This window comes from Podarcis muralis, chromosome 2, assembly GCF_964188315.1.
Source record: "Podarcis muralis chromosome 2, rPodMur119.hap1.1, whole genome shotgun sequence".
Classification (NCBI taxonomy): domain Eukaryota; kingdom Metazoa; phylum Chordata; class Lepidosauria; order Squamata; family Lacertidae; genus Podarcis; species Podarcis muralis.
In genome coordinates, this window is record NC_135656.1 from 60497976 (window position 1) to 60513382 (window position 15407).

The 15407-nt window shown below is 43.9% G+C and overlaps 1 protein-coding gene across 2 annotated transcripts in view; it reads right to left on the minus strand.

The window, feature by feature from the left end:
* Positions 1-7728, minus strand: part of LOC144324915 (collagen alpha-1(XXIII) chain-like) — a 214132-nt gene extending 206404 nt beyond the window's left edge. The window contains exon 1 of one of the 2 annotated variants that reach the window (XM_077924594.1): positions 6877-7711. In XM_077924594.1, the coding sequence (XP_077780720.1) occupies positions 6877-7143 (267 nt within the window). In that variant the 5' untranslated portion in view covers positions 7144-7711. Of the gene's footprint in view, positions 1-6876 lie in introns of both variants that reach the window. The other variant, XM_077924593.1, reaches the window with a different exon arrangement.
* Between the last annotated feature and the right edge of the window lie 7679 nt (positions 7729-15407).

The following is a 15407-nucleotide window of genomic DNA, read 5'->3' on the forward strand; positions in this document are numbered from 1 at the left end:
CAGCAAAGAAGAAGTTAGGACAGAATGGCATTTTTCCTTGCTGAGTTTTGTCATGATTTTTTAAAAAAATATATCCCCACTCATGGAGAATACATACATCAGCTGCATGACTGGCACATGTCTTGCTTACCCTGTCTTCTAGGTTCAGTTGCACCTAACTACTTCAAATCTATACCTTCACTAAAATGCCTCCAGAATGCTCATTTTTTTGCTTCTACCAACACTAGAACTCCTATATCAACAAGGCAAGGGCCATGGAGGTTTCTGCAGTTGTGAGGTCACATTAGGTTGGATTTCACTATCCAAGGGCATATGTCTCCTCCATCTGCAGAAAAAGACCAGAAGCATTCTAGACCCCTGAGTCATGCTCCCAGGGATCATAGGTTTGCACACTAAGGATTAAGCATATACATCAATGCATTTTAAAACAATAATTTTCTTAACTATTGCATTGCTGAGAGAGAACCTTTAGGTACATTTTTTGCCTTACATGATAGACACCAATAACTTTTCTTGGCTGCAAACAACCGGCCTGTACTCACATATAACCTACCCTCTGGATGCAACTCTGGGAATTAGTATTAAGCATTTTACATGTATCCACACTAAAAAGATTCCTTCAAGCTTCATACTTTGCTCACCTAGTACCACTGATAACACAAAGAATCCACATGTCCAGAGTCCAAAGCAGTTTTAACAATTCACTGTTATATTTCCTTCTTTGCTTTCTTTAGATTATTTATATAGTGCTCACCTACATTCCTAACTAAAACCACTTATAAGCATTTTTCTAACACAGTAAGAGATAATCCCTCCTGCCTTTAAAAGTTCATACCATCAAAAGAAGACAAGATAAAACACACCTGAATTTCCAGGTAGGGCTGTGGTATTATTATTATTATTATTATTATTAATAATAATAATAATAATAATAATACCCCTCAGTTTTGACTCATTTAGCAGCTGTGGTCACTCCTACAGAAGAATGGCCTCTGAGACACATGGCTTTGTAACCTTCAGTGTGGACTACTGTAATGCACTCTGTATGGGGTTGCCTCCAAAGACTGTTGAGAAACTTTGCCAGGTCCAAAAGTGTCTGCCTGATTAGTTACAGGGTGAGCCAAAGGGAATACATTAACCAGATGCTAAAACCAGTTGCTTTCCACCTTCCTTTCAAGTGCAATTCTGAGTGCTAGTTTTAACCTTTAAGCCCTAAACAACCACAGCCAAGATTGAGGAAAAATTTCTTTCGTCAAACTCAGAATACACTTAGAAGAGACCCAGCCCAGAGTCTTTTCTTTGCCCCGATTGGCAGACACAAAAGAGCAGGACTCTCTCAGTAGTTAACTGCTCCTCTTTATATTGTAAATTGCCCTGTGATCCTCAGGTGAAGGGTGGAATATAAATTTTAAGAATAAGAATTCCCTTCCCAGGAAAGCCTGCCAGACAGATTCCAATCTAGCATGAGAACAGTGAAAACATAAATTTTAGCAGGTGTTTGAGAAGTGAGTTGGGTGTTATTTCAAGCAACTTTTAATGTTTACTTTTTGGAGTGCAATTTGCACTTGATTATGGGGATTTAACTGATTTATTCTATAAAAAAGATTAAGTTGTTTGATTTTGTAAGCCATCCTAAGGATTTATCTGGAACCAAAGTGACAAAAGCACAATGCAAACACAGGGTACCTTGGTTTATGAACTTAATCTGTTCCGGAAGTCCATTCTTAAACCAAAGTGTTTTTAAACCAAAGCGTGCTTTCCCTTAGCAGCAGGGGACTCAATTTACAAATGGAACACACTCAACAGGAAGCAAAACATGTTCTTCCTCCAAGGCAAAGTTCACAAACCAAAACACCTACTTCCGGGTTTGCAGCGTTCTTAATCCAAGTTGTTCATAAACTAAGGTGTTCTTAAACCAAGAAACCACTGTAAATGAAAAAATGCAGGGCACAACATACAAATTGGAACTGTCATTTGGGCTGTAATCAATTTATCTGGGAGTAGACTCCATTAAACTCCATTAAACTCTATGGAACTTGCCTCTGAACAAGACTGCATAGGATTTCACTAAAAATGGCAAATGCATGATAAGATGGGAAAACATTTCATGAAAAGAATTAATCTTTTTTATTTTTGAAACAAAATGCCTTTGTATAATGAAACTCAAAAGGGCACAATCACTTTCTCCCAAAGTTCCCAGTACTTCCACGTTGTCGATCAGTTTTTCCCTGTTGGTGAGGACCAGTTCCAAGATAATGGTGGATACAGCTGGGCAAACTGGCTGCCTCCAAAGTAACTCTGAATGTTCGTTGGAGGAAGGCAGTTTGCCCAGCTATATACAATCTATTAACAAAAACAGAGAGGTTTCTCTACTTAGCCTCTTTGTTCTGTGTATTCACCAAAGTAATTGATTTCCTAACTTATTGATTAGAGGAATTCTACAGGTTTCCTTTAGGACAAGGTCTGACAGGTTAGAGAGGTGGTAGCCTGGGAGAAATGCTCACCCTTTGACGACAAGCTGTTCTTGTCCTTAAGAATATTTCTATGCAAGTTCATTTGAGATCTCCATGACTGTGTGGTTTCACCTACAGAGATACTCTTGGGACATTTTGTGCAGTATGAGAGTGAGCTATACCACATGCTGCAATGCCCCCTTGGAGCTCTCTTCTTTCAGCTAGCATGCCATCACTGATCTCCCTTCAGTGACATCTCCTCCCTTCTTTGGCACTGTCCCATAACAACTAAAAATAACAAACTGGCAATACAGTTAATAGGCAACATTACATTTGCTTCCCTTAAGGAAATGCTTTAGCAAAAAGAACTTTCAAGGTTTAAGATTGCTTTTCTACACTGCCTTCCATTATTCCTTAGTCAAATCCTGAAGCCATCAAGTCCATTTGTGGCTTATGCACATGAGCAAATAGCATCAAGGAAACCAGTGAACCATCTTATAAAATATAGGAAGGCAATGAAGAACTGGTTCTTCATACTGTGGATTTTGAGGCTAAGAATTATCTTCTGACATACATGACAATATTATAAAAGGAAGTGATTCACATAATGCAACAAGTAATGCACATTCCTTAACTGTCAAACACCTAACATGTAGTAGTAAGTTTCAGGGAGTGTTGCTAAGTACGGTATATGAGCCTACTACTAGGGTGGCCAAGTAAAGGAGAGGTGAGGGCTCTGGCAGCTTTAATAGTTGAGAATGGAATTTCAGGAGGTGTAGCTTACATACAATTCTCTCTTCTACACAATTAATAAAGGAGCCGGAGCCCTGGTCTGTCTGTCTTTCTTTCTTTCTTTCTTTCTTTCTTTCTTTCTTTCTTTCTTTCTTTCTTTCTTTCACCTGGCCACCCTATCATCATAAGAACATAAATAATAAGAAAGCATTCCCTAAGGAACTTATGGATTTCCATATTATTTGTTTATACGAATGTAAATATGATCTTGCCCATCTTGGAAATGTAACCTTCACCATAGCCAATACTTGCAAGAAATTATAGTGTAATTCTAGGTGCATTTATTGAGAAGTCCACTGAGTTCAATGGGGCTTATACACCACTAAATGTGTAAAGTATTGCAGCCTTAGACTGCAATCCTACACACACATACCTGGATATAAGCTCAGAATTTAACCTGGAGAATTTAACCGAAAGCTCATACCAAGAACTAACTTAGTTGGTCTTTAAGGTGCTACTGGAAGGATTTTGTTTTGTTTTGACTATGGCAGACCAACACGGCTACCTATCTGTAACCTGGAGCAGACACACATAGAATTTCCCTGGCACTCATTTAAAACAAAGCAGCTGACTTAGTAGTAGTAGTAGTAGTAGTAGTAATTATTATTATTATTATTATTATTATTATTATTATTATTATTATTATTATTTATACCCTGCCCATACATGGTGTTAATCAATGGTTAATCAACAGTGTTAATTATTCATTGATTTATCATCCAAGTACTTCAGTACAGTCAAAACACTTTTAAAAAATTGCTCAAATATGCTCAAAAATTGCTCAACAATTAAATATTATCCAACAATCGAATTCCATTTTACAGGGCAAGAAACAATTTGTAATACTAATCAAAAATTAATTATTTGCAAAATGTATCTGGACAGGGATGAAAGTTCCCATTAGAGAGCTAAGATTTTGCCTCCCATCTGTATTTTGCTATCTTTACAATGATGCCTCTTCAACCTAAAATCAAACCAACATATATATGCTGTCCATATCTTATCCATAATTATCATTCCAAGTAAAGAACTGATTCTGCTATGTCAGTTCCTTTCGCTGCACTACTACTACTACTCCAAAAGCGACTTCTCCACTCCTCCCCTCTTGCTCTTCTAGATCAGTCTTTCCTAACCCTGTGCCCTTCAGATGTTTCAGACTGCAGCTTTCATCAGTCCTCACCAACATGGCCATGCTGGCTGGGACCAATAAGAGTTGTAGTCCAAAACATTTGGAGGGCACCAGGCTAGGGAAGGCTGTTCTAGTTATTTATCACATACAAATAACCTTGAACTGATCATACAAACGACATAGAAATTCCATCCCAAATCCAAAATACTGATATAAGTGCTCTATCTATAGCCAGGAGCGCACTCCAGGATATACTGCAAGTTTTACTGTGGCAGCAAAGGGATTAGGATGGAATATGCTTAACAGTTATTGGACAATTGCCTTACATGAGTGAGCTGTTAGTAATACAGCAGACTTAAGAATCCATGTAGCCTGGGAAGCATGCCCACACTATCCAGAACTGTCCATGTTTGATGGATGACATTTGAAGCTCTGCAAGATCTGTATCCATCAGGTCCATGTGAAAACTCCCTGCTACTATTTCCTTGACTTGGCTGCTCACAATCAACAGCAAAACGGGTTAAAGACAGTCTATATACACTGCTGTCAGGTTTAAACATTGAGCAATTTGGGGGCAGTTTTTCCATAATGGAGCTATACCTACATAATGATTTACTCTGGCCTTATTTTACATATATTTTTCATAAAGTATTCACAACCAAGAGACCTGAGCTGTCTTGTACAATCTAATATCAAGACAACTCACAGGGAAACTGTGCTCTTAGTGCGAGTCTGGATCTGAAGCATTTAACAATTAAAAGGTCTATCCATGATCTCCAGAATTCAAACAGCTGGCCAAAGTCTTATGGATAAGAAAACCCTAAGTGTCATCATGAATGTTATCTAAAACTACTGGTCCAATATCGTTCTCTGTCTCCTCTGGCATGAGCCTTCACACTAGTCTCTGGAGAGATAATCAATATTAGCTCATTGCAACAGAATAATAAAAAAAACATTGAAAACATCGTGCACTTTAAAGACTTGTATATTTATATTATAATGAAAGCTTATGCAATAAATAAATAAATGTGTTGGTCTTTATGGTGCCACAAGCCTCTTTCTCACATTTATATTAGTGGTTCTCACAAAAAGAGAACCCACCAGTGGAGAATCATGAAGTTTCATCACCACACGGATCAAAGAAGCTGGGCAATTAGGAAGGTCCTCTTGAGGAAACACAATTAACTTTTGTAAGCAGTAAAATGTTTGGCACTTTGCTTCCATACAAGCCTTAGCATCCATCAAAATGCTTTTCATCATGCAATTAGCACACAAGCTCCAAGATATGGGTCACACTTTGTAAACCTTTGCAACTCTATTCAGAAGTACTCGAGAAATGCAATTAAATTTCTCTTTAAATCTTACAATAGCACTAACATGAAAAGGTTACTAAAGTACCTCTTATTTTGAGGAATTATTGTTAAAATGATGTGGATTTCCCCAGTCTTACAGAATGTGATGTTTGTAATATTCAAACTTCTTCAGTGGTCCATAGCAGAGACCTGCAAAGCACTTATTTTTGAAAAATTGGTTCAGTCACCAATGTATGTTTTCAAAAGGTGCTAATGGCCAGGCTTTTCCCTGAGTGATGGCTTAGTTGGTAGAGCATGAGATTCTTAATCTCAGGGTCCTGGGTTTGAGCCCCATGCTGGGTGAAAGATTCCCGCACTGCAGGGGGCTGGACTTGATGATCCTTGTGATCCCTTCCAATGCTACAATTCTATGATTCTATGAAATCACACCCTTTGATCTGAAAGCTCTTTCTCCTCTAATCCCAGATGTACTGGACCTGGCTGCAGTGTACTGATGGGACAGCATTCTGCACATGCTCAAAAGCACTCTTTTGCTCCCCACCTTTTGGAACTCATAGCCCTGGAATCTGAACATATTTTCCTGGCAGTGTCTGACTAGGGCCAAGGAAATCTGAGTTCTAAGCCACTCAGTTCACTGCACGACACTGGGCCAGTCGATATATCTCAGCCTAGGCTGTTTTAATGAGGAAGAGGGTGGAGAGAGAAGGATAAGGAACGCTGTTCCAAACTCCTTGGAGGGAGGAGGCGGAGGATAACAGCACGCAACCAAGGGCACCCCATAAACTTCGCATTCAAAGAAGCTGGAGACGCTAGTCTGCCTGCCCCTCCAGCAGCTAAGTGAGAAGAGGTAACCCGATTCGACTGCTGCAGCAGAAGCGACACCAGTGTCCTGGAAGGCACTTTCAAGGCGAACATAGCACAGCGCGCGCTTGGGGGAGCGACGGTCTGCCAGCGCTTCATCAGATCGAAAGCTCTGGCCACGACACGTTCGCGAGGCTCCCAGGCTTGGTCAGCCTTGGAAGGCACTCTTCATGCGGCTCAGGGCGCTTGGCATACGCCACGGTGGATCCCTGTCAATCACCGCCAGTTGTTGGAGAAGTTGGAGACGGAGAGTGCTGCTGCAGCCCTGCCCGCCTCCTAGGCGTCCCAGGCGCCAGCAGCCCGTCCGCCTCCCTCCCTGCCCACTCACCTCCTGCAGGAGCCCGTCCACCTGAGGCTGCAGCAGGGCGAGCAGGGGCTCGGCGCCGAGCTGCTCGCCGGGGCTCCACGCGCGGCCGGCGGCCAACTCCTCCTCGAGGGCCACCAGCCTGCCCTCGAGCCGAGAGGTCTTGGCGTTGAGCAGGAAGCAGGCGCCCACCGAGAGGAGCGAGAAGAGCAGCGAGACGACGGCGGGGCCCTTGCCAGTGCCGCCGGGGGGCGAAGCCGCGGGCGCCTTCTTCTCCCGGGGCTCGCTCATTGCGCGGGGCGGGTGGCGGGCTCACGGTCCCCTCAGGGGGGAGGCGGCGGCGGCTCCTGAGGCGGCTCTCTCCTCGCTCCTCACACTTGGGGCGCGCTCGGCGGCGGCACCTCCTGGCAGCCGGCTGTTGAGGAAAGTGGGGCAGGAAGTTTGGGAAGCGTGGCCTCTTTCCCTAGCATGGCCCTCCAGCTGCGCGGGGCGGGGGCGGGGAGGTAGGTGGGTGGTGGACTCTCCTCCTCCTCCTCCTCCCTCAGCGCTCTGGGACTGGGGAGGGGGAGAAGCTCGCCAGCCCACTCCTCGTCCTCTCTGGGGATTCCGACGCGGGTAGCCTCTCCCCCCCCCCCCCAATGGTTTCTCCTCAGTCTCCTCCCAGCGCGCGCGCGGGAGCTGCGCAAATAGCCCCGGCTGAAAGGGGAGAAGGGCGCTTCCAAAGCTGGAGGTGGGTTAAGAAGGGGCTCGTCTTCGAGCCTCGAGTCGTGCCTGCAGCTGCGGAGGTGTCAATTGCGGGAGGATTCTCCTCTCTCCGCGCGCCTCCGCGCTTTGAGGAGGGTGATCACCGCCGTCCTGTCCGTCGCTTGCTCTGGGTGGGAGAGGGTCCCGTCCCTTCAAGCCACCGGGACTATTTCCAAGCTACTCCGAAAGAGGCATTTGTTTGTGACGCTTCACTTATTATGGGGAACCCGTCCTTCAAACCAGCAGGACGGTTTACACACAGAGAGAAAGAAATCTGTCTTAAGACATATCAGTGTCCTTAAGCTGCAGTCCTGCACCCACTTATCTGGAGGGAGGTGCCGTTGAATGGGACTTCTTAGTAGATATGCGTAGCGTTGCGCCTTAGTATTTGAACTGCAGGGAAATTAACTGTGCAACATGCCTACTCGGAAGTATTCCCACGGAATTAATGGGGCTTACTCCCAAGTAAGCGGGTAGTAGATCACAGCCGGAGGGTCGCTATTAATTTGAGCCAGGGCAAAGCAACGGTGCCCGTTTCCAAAACCCTGGTCCCCCAAAGCATTTATGGTCCCCCAAAGCTCTTGTGGGCAGCACAAATTAAAATCCCAGCTCAACTTCGGTTGCAATCCTGTGTGTTCCTCCAGCCTCATTTCTGAGCGAGCATTCATAGGATTGACTCCCTTGGCTGATGGAAGGCTAACTTGCAACACTGCTAGAGAAGGGTCTATCCTAAACTTGAAAAACACAAATCCCATTAACTGTAAAAGTGAGTAGTCATTTAGGATTGGGCTCCAAGAGGAAAGGTGGGGCAATGAATAGCAGAGCATTCCTGTCTTCAGAAGTAAGTCGCAGTGTGTTCAGTGTGCATGCTGAAATATATAGTGAATTGGATCTGAAAACACATAATACATTTACCAGCTGGGAAAAAAAATAGTGTCCCTGAGTTGTCCCCAGTTAGCAACCACAGAAAGTTTGTAGCAATGGGAGGAAAGCGTGTTTAGGTTGGAGAACACAGCTTCTAGCGCTTGCGCTGCAACACATCTCTCATGTACCATATTTTTCGCCCCATAGGATGCACCGCCCTATAGGACGCACCTAGTTTTTTTTTTGGGGGGGGGAATAAAGAAAAAAAATTATTTCCCCCCCAGGCACGGGGCTGGCGCGGGGGAAGCCCAGGCTTCCCCCTACCCCAGCCCCCAGAACAGCCTGCTATCCGCAAGCCTAGGGAGCCGCGCTGGTCTCCCCTGGCTTGCAGAGAGCTGTGCGAAGCCCGGGCACGCTCTTCAGCGTGCCCGAGGCTTCGAAATGCAGGCAGCTCTGCGCAACCTTTGGGAGCCTGGCGCGGCTTGGCGCCGGGCTCCCAAGGGTTGCGCAGAGCTTCCTGAAGCCTGTATTCACCCCATAGGACGCACACACATTTCCCCTTCATTTTTGGAGGGGGAAAAGTGCGTCCTATAGGGCGAAAAATACAGTACATTAAGCAGTGTGTTCAACAACAAAGGAACACAGGAAACTGCCTTGCACAAGTCATCTAGATCACTACAGTCTACCCTGACTGGAAATGGCTCTTCAGGCTTTTAGGCAGGTCTTTCCCAGCCCTACCTGGAATTGCTGGAGACTGAACCCGAGGACCTTTCCATACAAAGCAGATGCTTCTGCCACTGAGCTCTGTATTTATTTCTTTATTACATTTATATATTGCACTTTCCCCAAAGTGGGTCCAGAGTGGTAAACACATAAATACTAAACCAGTACAACTAACTTTCAACCATCAGATGCCCGGGTAAACAGGAATGTTTTAACATTTATCCCAAAAGCCAATAGCAAGCGAGACTGAAATAAATCATTAGGCAAGGGATTTAGCAAACAGGGAACCACCACCAAAAAGGCCGTGCCATGGGTCACCACAACCCAGCAACCCCCAGTGGCAGAACTATGACCCTTACCCATTGAGCTAATTCCCTTCCCTAGAGCAGATTCAGTCTCTGTGGGGACTGTTTCCCAGAATTAAGGAGTTCGGAAAATAAAATATGGTACTTTATTTTCTTAAATGTGAAAATAAAAAAGGGAACTTTAAAATAAAATAAAATAAACTCCGCAATTTCCAAACGACTGTATTCCAGGATAGCTTAGACTGAAAAAGGAGAAGTGAGTACCACCAATCTTTTCAGAGCAGATCATAATAAAATAAGGACAAGCTGGGAATCTGGCTCATAATTGCCCACATATTTTCTCAGAAGCAATCCCACTGTTTTCAATGGGCTGCATTCCTTAATGTGTGGATAGGATTGCAGCTTTCATTTGAAAAATAATCCTGTTCTCTGTGTGGTCCTACGATCCATAGGTAAAGGTAAAGGTACCCCTGCCCGTACGGGCCAGTCTTGACAGACTCTGGGGTTGTGCGCTCATCTCACTCTAGAGGCCGGGAGCCAGCGTTGTCCGCAGACACTTCCGGGTCACGTGGCCAGCGTGACAAGCTGCATCTGGCGAGCCAGCGCAGCACACGGAACGCTGTTTACCTTCCCACTGGTAAGCGGCCCCTATTTATCTACTTGCACCCGGGGGTGCTTTCGAACTGCTAGGTTGGCAGGCGCTGGGACCGAGCGATGGGAGCGCACCCCGCCGCGGGGATTCGAACCACTGACCTTTCAATCGGCAAGTCCTAGGCGCTGAGGCTTTTACCCACAGCGCCACCCGCGTCCTCCTACGATCCATGTCCACTACTAAATGAGAAAGTTGGGCCTGCTAAATGGCTGAGGTTGCTTCTATCTGGTAAAACAGCATGGCAGGGACAAGTTCTAGCAACCTGAATCCTGATTACTTCAGTAACAATAAGCTGTCCCTGTGAGTTAGGGTGGTGCAGTGGTTAGGGTGTTCTGCTACAACTGAGAAGAAACTCCTACTCAATCTTGAAGTTTACTGGGTGGTCTTGGGCCAGTCACTCTGGGTTGTAACCAATTAAATCATTGTGTGCTGAAGAACTGCCATGAGCATGACAGAACTTCCCCCGTCTCCTTTTCCTGCACGCCATTGCACAACACCCAAATCTGCTCCAGAAGATTGGGGGGGGGGGACCCAGAGCACACTTGGGGAGCATGGGGCAGGGGAGGAAGTTCTGTTGCACTTGCTTTATACTTAACTGCTCCTGTTTTGATGTCTGCTTTGCTGCTTTTCAGAAACCTGTTGATGCTGTTTTTTCTGATGAGTTTAAAAACTGATGTTATAATCTTTCTGGATATCTTAGTTGTTTATACACCCCATCCCTGGGAAGGTAGCCCATCTAGAAGGAAAACTCTGATTCTAAACCTCTGCTGTCTTGCAGGATATCTTTGGGAGAAGAAAAGATGAAGGAGAAAACCCTGCACAAATTCAGAGTGAAGTCCCTAAGACGGTTGGATAGTGCCTTGTATGTCTCCATCCAGCAATTCCTACAGCCATGCTGGTGCCAAACATATTGCTCTGCTTTCCTTTAGCCTACATCAGCGAGGCCGAGAGGGGGATCTTGTCATCTGTGCTGCTAACACAGCAGTTTGGGTTCACCCCCAGAGGCACACAGATTGTATCTTGAGACAGACAGATGCCAGCAACAGTTGGTTATCATTTTTTTCACGTTTCAAAACTGTAATATTGGCTGCCTCCTTGGGAAGGGTAATCTCTGAAAGCCAACATATTAAAATTAAATAAGGTGTACATTTAATTGGAAGTAAGCCCCATTGAATTCTGATGCCTGCTTTTGAAGAAAAATACTTAGGATTGTGCTTCATGGGACATTGACATACGGTAATCAAATCTCTGTGCCTAAGGGCAAACAACGTGTTCTTAGAAAAAACAGGTTCTCCCTCCGTTCTTCTTAGAGCATGTTCCTGATCAACTCTGTCCAGGCTACTAAGAACATGCACCTATTCTGTAAATATTGTTGTTGCAGAAAAACCATCAAATGAATGATGGCCTACTTTTCATCTCTAGGCGGTTTACAGTCTAAAAAACAAATACAGTCGAACCTCGGTCCACAAACGCCTCTGCTTTGGAACGTTTCTGCTACCGAACACCGAAAACCAGGAAGTAAATGCTCCGATTTTCGAACGTTTTCCAGAAGCTGAACATCTGACGTGGCTTCCACTGAGTGCAGGAAGCTCCTGCAGCTAATCAGAAGCCAACATTTCGGAAGCCAAATGGGCTTCCGGAATGGATTATGTTTGACAACCAAAGTTTAACTGTAATGTAAAATGAAACTGAAAACAATATAAAACCACATTCAACTGTTATACTTTTAATTCTGCAGCTGTTCAACCCGTGCAGAATTGTAGCAATTCTAATCTACTGTCTTTTGCTAAGATTGTGATTCTCTGTCGGTAACTGGTTCGTGTTGATGCCCTCTACTACAAAAAGTATTGGCAGGATCAAGACAGAGGAACGAAATAGCAACTGCCATCCAAAACCAGTAATGGTAGCAACAGTCTACCAACATAACAAAAACCACTTTTATGAGGTACTTCCTGTTTCATTTCCTGCTTTGGCACTACAAGCTCAGTCAAAAGCAAACATCTGGAAGTTCCTTAAATCTAAATGTGCTTTGATAACATTCCCAGGTAAGCCTAACCATTTTAATTCATAAAGTCCCCATAACATCTTCTAATTTGTGGGTTTATTTCCTGTTACACAATTCGGAAATGCCAAAGATCCCATTCTACAACCCTAAGATGGGAGGGGAGGGGAGGGGGAGAGAAAGAAAGGGATTCTCTTTCGCAATGTGCATCTTCATCTGACTTGTTCATGGCACACACAAAAAAGTGTTTTGAGATAATCTACAAACATGCAGGGAACTCTTCAGGTAGCTTGAAAGGGAAGCCAAACCAAGCTGTTTTAACATTTCCCATTACACCATGGATAGGGAACCTGTGGAGCTTATAGAATGTGGAGTCTAACAACTTATGGATTGCCACAGGTTCTTCATCGTCAATGTTTGGTTTTTTTGTTGGTTTTGTGTGTATGGTCAGTGTCAATAGCACAGTTATCACCACCCGTACTTTCTGCATTTCATTTCCTTTTGACCTCACTGTTCAAGTTTACAATCCCCACTCCAACTCCAAACACATTTTTGTAATGCAACTCAGGGTAAGATTCAATTTATGAATCTGATGGAATGCACTGTAATCCATGAAACCTTGTGCTTGAAAACCTTGTCTTGAAAACAATATTCCATGAAACCTTGTCTTGAAAACAATATTCCAGAGCAACTCATTCATTCTACTTCAGGTTCAATCTGAAGAGATGCATGGCTTTACTGGTACATTTTGTTGGGAAGGGGAAGAAAGGGAAGCATGCAGTTGCCCAGTCACCACAATGCAGAAATTATGGATTTCCCCGTCATTTTATGTGGGCTACTCAAGGAAAGAAAAACAAAGGAAATGGCATTCAAGCAGATTGTGAGACTCTAGCACCTTTGGTCCCATCTGCACTTAAGCTGCATCATACTGTGGTTTGTTAAGGGTGCTGAGACTTGTTAGGATACTCTTATTCCCCTCAGAGAACTACACTTCCCAGAGTTTCCTGGGAAGGATTAAATAATGGTTCTGTGAGGGGAATATGGGGTCTTCTAACAATTCTCAGCACCTTTAAGAAACCACCGTTTGGGGGAAGGGATGGTACTGCTTCAAAAGGATAGTAGAGATGAGGCCCAAGTCTCTTGCTGACAGCAGCTCAGCATGGAAGCTCTTAACATATACTACTATCCTGGCTACATAGCAATAGAAAAGTCTGGTTCTATGTTGGCTGCTAGCCCCAGTTCTAAACCCTGTTAGGGTGTGTTGGATTTGGGAGACCAGGGTTCAAATCCTCAGTCATAAACTTTACAAGGTGACCTTGGGCCAGTCACCATCTCTCGGTCTAACCTGCCTCACAAGGTTTTGCAAGATAAAATGTTAAGTGGGAGGACCGTATGTACACTACCCTGAGCTCCTCAGAGGAAAGGCTAGAAATGGAAAGCAAAATAATGCAACAGTTCAGAATTTATTGTGTTTAAGTACTAGCATATAGTGCCACCTAGTGGAAAAAGAATGCCCAAATTGCAAATATGTTCAAAATGTCTTGAGAAAAATATTGTCTTTTATTCCCTACTCTGAAACAAATATTCTTATAACTCTACCCCCTACCCTCCATTTCTGAGAGAGTTAATACTACAAACATAAATATGTTTAAATAGAAAACTGCCAAACTGGACTGTTGATATCCATTTTTACAACAAGACGCTTGTCATGTCCACTTCAAGCTATTGTTGGTATCCATCTGTCTTTAGAGACAGTGCGCCTCTAGGGGTGAAGTCAAATGGCAGCGTTAGTGATCTTTCCAGGGCACAAACCTGGGCAGTGTGTATAGAAGTCCTGGGCTGTCCACACTACAAGGCCCCCACACCCCAGCCTTGCTGATGCGGGCCAAAAGAAAACAGAGCAAAACATTTGGCACCAGCTTGGCTGCAGTTCTCAGGAGGCGGCATACAAGGCAGAATCCAAACGTTTTAGGGACTTCACTCTGGATTTGTGTAGGGTTTACTCCTTAGCCTTTTCTTCTCCCAAAGATGTCCCACAAGGTAGTGAAGGTTTAAGATCAGTGTTTTCCTTGTCCTAGATGGGCTACCTTCCCAGGTTAACAAGCCCCATCTACCCTTCACTTCCCTCTACAGCACACACAGAAACTGTCTTCTTGACCACTGGACTCATCTGCTCAATCCACCAGAGCCTGTCTTTGCATGCAGGGGAAGTCTCTACCTCACCAAGAGTTTGAGACCCATTGGCTACCCTCACCTAGTTTAGCCGGCCTGTCAAAGCCGTTTCTCAGGGGGCATTACTGTCACACATGGAGACTTGAGCACAGGGTAGGGGCCAAAGGTGGGCAAATTATCCCAGAAGGCACATGTTGTGTCACCCACCAGAGATACTACCACTCTCCTAACACCCAATACACGCCTACTTCAAGCACTTCCAATTAAAACGTGTATTAGTAATTCAGTTTAATCTAAAAAAACCCAAAACACATACAATGTTGTTTTCCATGCAGACACACCTGACAAATTCAAAAAGGAGAGCATTTCCAAATAGACTTTAGTGAATAAATGGATATAAAATAATCTCAGGATATTTTACTTTTAGTCTGTAATAGTCCTACCTTTTTACTTGCAATATATTTCCACCTAAATGATCCCTCAAATTATGTTTGTAAATGACTAAATTTGTAAATCCCCACCCATCAGGCTCTATATAGATCTGTTAACAAAAAGGCATGGTACATATCCAGTGACTGATCATCTAATCCAGGTAACCTGTGGATCATTTTCTGGATGATGTTAATTGAGAACTCCCATCATTCCTGACCACTGACCAAAGCTGGATGAGGTTGATGAGAGCTGAAACCCAACATCTGGAAGAATACATGTTCCTTTGCTCTGGGCTCTGAAGTAAATTTAAATGTTATGCTATGTTTACCAGGATGAAATACCACACCCCCACCTCAGATTAAAATGTAAACTACCAACCTACAAAGACAGGCCAGCTATCCTACTTCAGTATCATAACCATTTCTAAATATGAAAGAACTTGGCTTACTTACCATTGCTAGCTTCTCGTGCTCATGAATTCTGTTCCTTTCACCATTTCGCTTGGAAACATACTTATCAAAATGAAAACCATTTGAACCCCTTCTGAGGGCTTCTGTATTTGGTTTCCTTATTTCATTTATCTCAAGCAGGAGCAAGAAAGTTTTGTTCTCTGAATGCAACTGTGCAAGCCTGCTTCATTGCCACTAGTTTACATTTCATT